Consider the following 9,327-nt stretch of genomic DNA (forward strand, 5'->3'; position numbering starts at 1 on the left):
TCACTCCACGGGGGGATGGCCACGCCACAGTCCCTTCTCCATTCTCCTCTTGGCATCTTGGGCACACACTCACACGTGCCCAGCCCGAGTCTTAAGTAGCCAGGTTCAGGACTTGAACCATGGTCAAATATGTGGGAGTCCAGTGACATAACCATTATGCTGTCTACTGGTCCCACCCCTACACATCTTTCATCTTAAAACAAAACAAAACAAACAAACAAACAAAAAAAAAAAAACAAAAAAAAAACCACATATGAAACTGGATCTTGTCCAGATTTGGGAATCAAGGCAGTTTTCTCTCAAGCGTTGAGTCCCAAAATCCAAGGTGCCATGAACTCTGCCAAGGCTCAGCAGGGAAATCTCAGGCCTGAATGCTTTCCCTCAAAGGATGGCCGCAAATCTCCATCGCGGAGGACTCTTGAACATTTCTACTGGTTGAGTCTCTTGATTTTTAAAACTTTAACTTCTAAAATATATTTCCACAAAAGCTAGGAAATCTCCTTTTGGTAGTAAGTTCATGAAAAGCCTTCCCTCTGAACTTCAAAAGATATTCCTAAAGTTGCTGCATTCCATAAGCGGAATTGTTATTCCTGACTCACCTGACTGAGTAGCATCTGTGGAAATAGCCTGCTTTGGTATTTCCTATCCTAGGCGACCAAAACAGAACCATTTTCTTCAGTCACAAGAACTTTTGGCTCCACCCTGCTTTATCAAAATCTCAAAATATCCGTTTATGCCTCTCAAAGCCCAGGGCACATTTTCACGTAGTGGAATTATTTCACTAAAGCTCATCCGATTATCCTGATGTGCAGGGGGCGCCCCTTCATAGAAAAACACCTGACATAATCTCGAAGCCCACAGTCCAACACTGCCTGGAAAAGCCTGGCAGAGCCCATCAAAGCAGTGTTAGATGCTAACCATTAACTGAAGCTGTTTCTCTCTGCGGAAACTCAGCCTTCTCACTTAAAAAAGGACTATCAATCTCCCAGGGCTGGTAATAGGGGTTAGCTGAGAGAACCCATGTAAACACGTACCTTGTCTGACAAGGTAGCTGAGTAATAGCTAGCTCACTAACCCGGCCTTTATGTAGTGGGAGGAATGAGTTAACTTCCTGAAAAGGGCTGCCTGAGCAAAGGAAGGGATAGCCCATTCTCTGCAGACTCCATGAAAGTTCAATTTGAATGTGCAGACATCAGAGGTAACTGTTCCTTGGTAAATCACAAAGCTTTTTGAGGAACCAATGACCTTTATCTTCTGTTTTTTGCTATAGGACATGCATACTAGCTAGAGAGAGGGAAAGTGAGAAATCACCCCTCCGGGAAATGGCCAAGCTGTAATCCCTCTCCTCCATTCTCCTGGGATTTTAGGTAGCATGCGCAAGTGCCTGGTATGCTTCTCAACCTTCTGGGTTAGGACTTGAACTGCAGAGTCAGCTATGTGGGATTTAACCACCATGCCAACTGTTGGCCAGAAAATTTTTTTTTAAGTTTTTTCCATAGGGTGCATGTCCTTGCCAGAGAGAGGGAGAAAAACAGTGGAGGGAAAGTGAGAAATCACCCCCCAGGGAGGAAAGCCATGCCACAATCCCTTCTCCATTCTCCTTCTGGGACTTTGGCCATTCATGCACGTGTTTGGTAAGATTTTCAAAAGCTGCCAGATCTGGGATTCAAACTGTGGCCAACCATCTGGAAGTCCAGCACCGTACCCATCAACTACCTGTTGGTCCCAATGATGCTATCTTTTAATCCGTTAGATTTAGGTGGCCCTGCTGACGTCCTCGGCTGAGGATCAGGTCTTAACCTTAACTGAGATCTTAAAGTCTCTCTCTTCTAGTATACAGGCCCTGTGATAATCATACTTCATTGTCTGACAGAGAAGTACTACACTGATGACATTATTTATAGACCATCTGTAAGAAAAGGGACAAAAATATCAATAGTTTCTAACACAACCTAGGAAGAACTTACTGGTGAAAGGTAAAACTGTTATTTTCTCCTCATAGTCTATCTTGTAGCCTGGTGATTTGATGTTATAAGTTACTGTATCACTTATTATCACTGTATTCTTGGGACTCATATAAATAAGTGAAACCCAACTAATAAATTAGAGATTGATCACCAAGTATCCTAAGCCTCAGGAAGTTTATTTGTATTTTAATTGCCAGAGAGCATATATGTTCACCAGAGATCTAGAGGGTGCAGTCCCCACATGTCCCAGGGGGGTTGTAACATCATTTTCTCTCCTCCATCCCGTTGGAATGTTGGGCATATATGCCCTGTGTGTTTTGCAAGCCACCAGGGCCTGGATTTAAACTGCAGTTGGTCATGTGAGATCTGACTTCCTAAAGTGGCAGGCTACATGGGCAGTCTGCCTCAGGCAGTTTAAAGACCACAAACAGAAGAGTAAGATAGACTTGGATTTGCACCTGTCACTGCATGAGCCACTAAAGGTGTCTGAGGCACAAATCTCAGTAGGGAGGTGATGTGTGCAGGACAGGGGCCTTGCCCAGCTGCAGTGGTGCAAGCAGTAAGGGTGCTGCTGTATGGTCTAGTGATCACAAGGGAAGGCTCTGGGTTTGCACCACAGGTCTACATGAACAGATCGGGCACACACGAGTGCACCAGTAATCCCAGCTAGCTGCAGGGCTGGGGGAAGATCATGGTGCAAAGGAGCTTGACCTTGAGACTAGAACGTCATACAAAAAGGCCTAGGAGTTAGGCCCAGCATGGTGGCACAGGCAGTAGGGCACTGCTGCGCAACGCTGAAGCCACGTACACAGGTCTGGGGTTTGGGCTGTGGGTGGATCTAAACATGCAGACCACATCCATGATCCTGGGTGCCTAAAAGGCTGAGTGTGGGCGTGGGGTGGGGTTGCAGCCTTCTGAAACCCCAGTGAGGATAGCTCTCTCTTACATTTATTTTTCTCTTCTGAGACCTGACAAATTAAGGGTTTAGTGAATAGATAATCACTTGAAGAGAGAAAAAGTATCTTCTTTCAGAAGATAACATCCATCTTTCTTTCAGATGCAGATCTACTCTGATTTGTTGTAGGTCTTCTGTCAAAATAAGACTGACAGCACCAATTAATGATACTCTAAACTAACTAGGCCCTTAGACAATCTTAAAACAAAACCACCGATGCTTCCTGATGAAGAAAATGAGGACACTTTATGCATCAAACCTAGAAGGAGTCTCATTTTAAAGATGAGATTCAGCAGAAAAAATGCACGGGTGCCTAAAACGACTGTTAGGAACGTCCTAGCTCCTCCTTAGGTCTCAGTGTACCTGCTAGTTCACCTACCCACCCACCCACATCTAGAATGCTTCTGAAGAGAGTCACAATCAGGATCCGTTTCAATGTCCAATCTTTCTCCAAGTCCTTTTAACCTAATCTGAGATTCAACCACTGGTTCTACTCTTGGGTCCTAATCTCAGGGGTCTACTTCTTCCAGTGCATGATTTCTACACTTGTTCCCCCCACTTGGCCACTTTGAACCTTGTCTGACCTACAGTTCCCCAAACGGCTTCTGTTCATACTTTCTTTGCTAATCTAAGCTCTTAAATGTTGCATTTAACTGTAAACCTGGACTCTATTTCCTGAACAATCCGGGACTAACTGAATTCTGAACATAATACTTATTCTGCTTCAGTGACTCTTATAATCTCTACCTCCCCCCACCCTGTCTGTTCAGTTTAAATACCCATTCAATTTCAACCAGTTATGCTTTTCAACAGAAACTCAATGGCCGTCAATGTCACCATCCAACCCTCAACTCTTAAGAGAGTAAGAGAAAATGATAAACACTACTACTGACCCTTGGAACAAGTGGTAATGTTTCCAGAATAATTTTAAGTCCAGTGCACTGAAATGTCTAGATAAAAATAAGCTATTAATAAGTGAGTGAAATATTATTTTGACTCTTAGGAACTCAAAAGGTTCAGAGTATGCTGGATGAGCTTGATGGCTCTTGAAAATAAATGACTTGTTTACCTTGTGTGAGACTTCTCGCTTGGGGACAGCCACGCTGAGGCTTCTGGACCATTGCTTTCCAATAGTGAGGTTCCCCTGGCAACACCCCCAGTCCAAGATAACTAGGGTAGAGCTCTGGAAACCACTCCAGTCCCACTGAGCGTGGGAGCTGAAGGGTCTTTCTGTCAGTAGCACTGACGTTTTTGACAAAGGAGCTTTTAGAAGTGTGATGCTGGGCTGAATGCAGGCATCGCTCCAGAGAAGCCTGTCCTTTACTCTCCATTAACGTCTTCACATCAGGGACTCCTGCTTTCTCTTGCTGAAAAAATGTAATAGCCATAGAGCCAAGACTTTGATTTCCTGACTGAGATATAGAAAGAGACTTACTGTAAGTCAGTTCCCTTGGAGTAAACAAATTTACACAAGGACTTTCAACTTGAGATTTCTTTCCTGTGGCTGAATTGTCAGTATTGAAGTTCTTGGAGCCACTGCCCCCGGAAGTCCAGTCCTGCATTTCTGTCACAGACACACTTCGCTCTGTATTTCCTTGGCTCCCACATGTCTCTATTCCAAGACTAAGAAGTCCTTTTTCCTGGTTCTTCTTGACTTGGAACTCACCCACTGGGCTAATTTTAAGCCCTACAATGAACGATTCTGTGTTCTTTTCCTGCATTTCAGTGTCTCTCACGTCAGTAGAGTCTACTGAGAAGTGATTCCTGCTTTTGGAATCTTGCTTGTTCACTGTCAATGATGTTCTTACTCTTTTAACCCCATCAATGAGATTCTCTGGAGAACTATGATAATCATCAATAGGCACCTCTAGTGATTTTACTAGAAGCTCTTGCCTCTGAGGACCAATTTTGTCTGATTTCAGACGAGTAGAAATGGTCTGTACTTCAACAGGTACGACTGAGGAATATTTCTTACCTTGATTTGACAAAGGAAGTTCTGACAGGCTAACCAATAAAGATGCTTCGGTTTCTGAAGGATTACATCTACTATCCTCTGAATTAGGGAAATCTTTGGCAAGTTCCCTTTTAGGAACGATGTTCTTTGATGCATAAAATGGAGCCTTGCTCTCTCCCTGGAACGTAATCTTTGGTTTATCATTTATCATTCTGAAGGAAAGTTGAATTTGATTCTGGATGTCTTTATCTGTCTTGGTAGTACTTTCCAAACCGCCATCTAGTAGTGGAAAAGTCTCAATGGTCTTTTCTGGTTTGTCCTTCTTTAATTTAGTATTCCTTGCGTCACTCACTGCCTCTAACTTTTTCTCTTTAGCTTTAATTACATCTTTGATTGGTCCTTTCAATTTTTTAGCACGTGGGAGTATAGCTGGCTTGGACTGATAAACCTCTTGACCAGCAGGTATGTTTGGTCCTCTCATCTTACAGTATGGCAAGTGGGATTTTAATCGTTTAAACAGCTTCTTACAATAAGGACACACTTCCATTCTGGCTGAGTCACTCATGCTCTTTCTGAAAAAGGAAAATATGTGTTTATGAGAAACACACAGTTTACACAGTAAATACCACTGTTTTATTTATGTACATCTTTTAAATTAATTTGGAACTACTCAAGTTAAAGCAAACTCTCTTTTAAACTGTCTGAAGGTATATGCACTCACAGAAGCCGGGGTGGGGGGCTGGGAGCTATGGGGCGGGAGAGGATGCACTGGTCTCACCATCTGCTGCCCAGGGGCACTATCACATTACAATCACTTTTCCTCTGTTTCTCCACCCTTTGGGGATGTAGGGCACACACGTTTATGTGCCAACTATGACTTTCAAGGCACTGAGACCAGGACTTGGACTGCAGTCACAGGAGATCTTATAGGGGAAGCCCTACCCAGTCTATTCTTTTTCTTTTAGAGCTAGAAAATAGAAGTTATAGAAGACGGTGCTTTTAAGATAAATAGTCCTAGCTCTATTTATATTTGGTATTTTTTGCTTCTTAAAAGTCTTCTAGAAATATTCAGGTGTTGGAAAAGTCATGACACATTTTTGCATAAAAGACATGGAAAAAATACGTCATGACTTTTCGACAACCTAATAAATCGTTATAAGACAACTTTCAACACCTCTAACATTAAAGGTTAGTTAATGGAAAAGATGTCCCGATTACCAGTCAGAATGAAATGTTTGCTATTGAAGGTTATAGCAAGTCCATAGATGTCACATGAGCATAAAGAAACTGTTTAAACTCCTAAACACATCATTTAAGGACAGAATGGTGAAGAGTAAAAAAATTAGGTCAGGATCAAAAGGTTACTATTTAGAGCAGAGGTTTCCAAAGTGACATATGGAAGACCCACTGGATACAAAAAGAAAATATTCAAACTATCATTACCTAAGCACGAGAAATGAAGCTCTATTAACATCTAACATATTAGTAACATGCATATATACGCTCTCATAAAACATATATGCATAATGCACAAATAAGTGAATAAATATATGTAAGAGACGTAGCTCCAATTTTTTTTTTGGTAGTTTGTAGTGCTATAAATTACTAGCAAGTATGTTTAGGTTGACATCTTTACTAAATACATACCATGTAGAATCAGCCAGTGGTGTGGTTAAGGTAGCTGGATCTCATATGGCTGAATGTACAGTTCAAGTATTGGACCTGGCGGCTTAAAAATCATGCCAGGCACATTTGTGCATGCCCAAAATCCCGAGAGAAAAACAGAAAAGGGACTGTAATGTGGCCATCCCCTATCTGGGTTGCTTTCTTACCTCTTCTCTCTCTCTGATGAACACACACACACCCCATGACAAAATTATACACAAAAAATACTCTGCAACAAAATTTTTAAATATTTATATCATGTATAATTAGTACCTCTTTATCACTCTCTGTAGAGTTAGGAAAAGAAAAACTTGAATCCAAAGCTCAATGGAAAGTTATTGCTTATTTTATAATCTTTTCTATAAAGTTCCAGATAGCAGAAAATGTGTCTGTCTCCTACTTAACTTTATTTTGTTTTTTGAGAGGTTTTTGCTATAGGGTGCATGCGCTCGCCAGAGAGAGACAGAAAGCGAGAAATCACCTCCCAGGGGAGATGGCCATGCCGCAATCCCTTCTCCTCCATTCTCCTCTTGGGCACGCACGCACGCACACGTGCCCAGGTAGTTTAAGCCACTGGGTCCGGGACTTGAACCATGGTCGACTACATGGGGGTCCAGCAACATAGCCATTACTCCACCTGCTGGTCTCTCCTACTTGATTCTTAAAACCTAGCCCTAAGCTTGGCATGTGTTTGCCAGATGAATTTTTCTACACATAAATGTGCAAAATCAACCAACATACAGTATTGTAACTAAAACATCCATTTCTCTGGTTAGGTTTTTGCTATATGCTGTGTGCACTCACCAGAGAAAGACAGATAGGGAAAGTGAGAAACCTTCCAGGGGGAATGGCCACACTACAATCCCTTCTTCTCTTGAGATTTTGGGCACGTGCACATGTGCTTGCTGTGATTTTCAAGCCATCGGGTCCCAGGCTTGAGCCACTGTCAGCCATGTGGGAGCCTAACACCTTAACCACCATGTGACCTGCTAGTCCCCTGAAGTATCTCTTAAGCACTACGTACGGTACGTCAAAAAGTGAAACTTTCAGGGCCAGCCAGTGGCATGGTTAAGGCAGTTGGATCCCACATGGTGTGAATGAGGGTAACACTTCAGTAATGGAATCAAATATCATGGAAGCTTGCAAAACACAATGGGTGCATGTACATGCACGATCAAAACCTCAAAAAGAAAAAAGGTTTGCAGAGTACAGATACAGGCCTGCTCATCCCCCCACCCCCAGGGGGTGGTTTTATCATTTTTGTCTCTTTCCAGTTGAGTGCACAAGCCCTATAGCAAATTATTTAAAAAATTTAAAAACGTTTACAAAATAAATGGATATAATCCTGGTCAATCCCTTTAACAAAGCAACCAACTTACTTTACTCTGCATGAAGCCATGCAAAACAAAACTAATTTCTGCCAATACAGTACAGTAATTATTTTCATCGTGGAGTTACACTTTGACAATACGGATGCAAGTTACTGGCCGTTTATTTAAAAAATACAGAACTGAAGTCAATCCAGGAGCTTTAAGTCAGTAACTTTAGAAAGGGCTTGCGACTGCTTACACTGCCTCTACAGCACAGAACCCCCACGCTTACACAGGAAAGAACTCTGTACATTTACGCGGTACCTGTTTCCTTAACCCGAGCTCCTCCAGGGGTATGCTAACTTTGTGGTCGCTTCTCCGGGACACCCATGCTTCCGAATCACCTTTCCCAAGTTTGGCAGAATGAAACCAACGTCGGCCTGTAAGACGATCAGAGAGGTAACTCGAGAGCACTGGCGGCATAGTACTGAACCAAATACAAATAACGGGGTGATGAGCTCGGCAGCTGCCCTCGGCTGTTCGGGAAACAGAGAGTTAAGAGTTCAGCAGCCGGGTCCCTCCCCGGAGGAGGCGGATCTCAGCTCACGCTCATCTTCAGCCACGCCCGCCGCGCCCTCTACGGGCTCCGGCCGGCCCTCCTCCCCGCACCCTTCCTTTTCCGAAGTTGTCTCGCTCCTCCCGACCCGGTCGGGGGCCGCCGAGCGGCTCCGGCTCCTGGCCGGGGCCGGCTCCCCGCTGCCCCACCAAAGGAAGACCCTCTGTCTAGCCTGGACCCCGACACACTCGCCTCGCTTCAGAACAGCTCCCTGTAGTCCTAGAACGTGGGCCCCGGGAAGCCCGGCTCTCCGAGATTCTCTGCTGAGTAGCGCTCTCCCCGCAGAGGGCACGAAAAATCCGGGACCCCCGCGACCCACCCCCAGGGCAGCCCGCGGGCGCCTTCCCAACGCCCGGTCCCGGGACCCGAACCAGGCCGTCTGCGCCACTGCCTGATAGGTCTCACCCATTTTCTTAGAAATTACTACCTCAAAAAGATTTCACTCTGATACCTGAATCGTGTTATTACGCCATAATTTAATTTATTTAAAACTGGGCTTCACTTGCCTACCATTCCGCCCCGGGCTGTGCACAGGGGGGGCCTTCCCAACGCCCGGTCCCGGGACCCGAACCAGGCCGTCTGCGCCACTGCCTGATAGGTCTCACCCATTTTCTTAGAAATTACTACCTCAAAAAGATTTCACTCTGATACCTGAATCGTGTTATTACGCCATAATTTAATTTATTTAAAACTGGGCTTCACTTGCCTACCATTCCGCCCCGGGCTGTGCACAGGGGGGGGCGCGGCCACCCCCAGGCAGGCCCTCGCTCCCGGAAGCTCCTCGTCGCTCCTCCCCCCCGGACCCGCCTCTTCCGTGGGCGGGGTTACCGGTCGGCGCGGCCCGGGACGCGCCACTGCGG

The 9,327-nt window shown here is 44.6% G+C and overlaps 1 protein-coding gene across 6 annotated transcripts in view; it reads right to left on the reverse strand.

Annotated features, from left to right (window-relative positions):
* Nucleotides 1-9,327, reverse strand: part of MTNAP1 (mitochondrial nucleoid associated protein 1) — a 14,605-nt gene that overhangs the window by 4,512 nt on the left and 766 nt on the right. For 2 of the 6 annotated variants that reach the window (XM_014586790.2, XM_014586788.2), the window contains exons 1-3: nt 9,178-9,270; nt 8,176-8,291; nt 3,992-5,448 (exon numbers count right to left, since the gene is read on the reverse strand). In XM_014586790.2, coding sequence (XP_014442276.1) covers nt 3,992-5,441 — 1,450 coding nt within the window. In that variant the 5' untranslated portion in view covers nt 5,442-5,448; nt 8,176-8,291; nt 9,178-9,270. Of the gene's footprint in view, nt 1-3,991; nt 5,449-8,175; nt 8,292-8,918; nt 9,006-9,177; nt 9,271-9,327 lie in introns of those variants that run through there. The other 4 variants (XM_014586791.2, XM_014586789.2, XM_006145874.3 and 1 more) reach the window with 4 other exon arrangements.

The sequence above is a fragment of the Tupaia chinensis genome, unplaced genomic scaffold, assembly GCF_000334495.1.
Source record: "Tupaia chinensis unplaced genomic scaffold, TupChi_1.0 Scaffold000159_1, whole genome shotgun sequence".
NCBI lineage: Eukaryota > Metazoa > Chordata > Mammalia > Scandentia > Tupaiidae > Tupaia > Tupaia belangeri.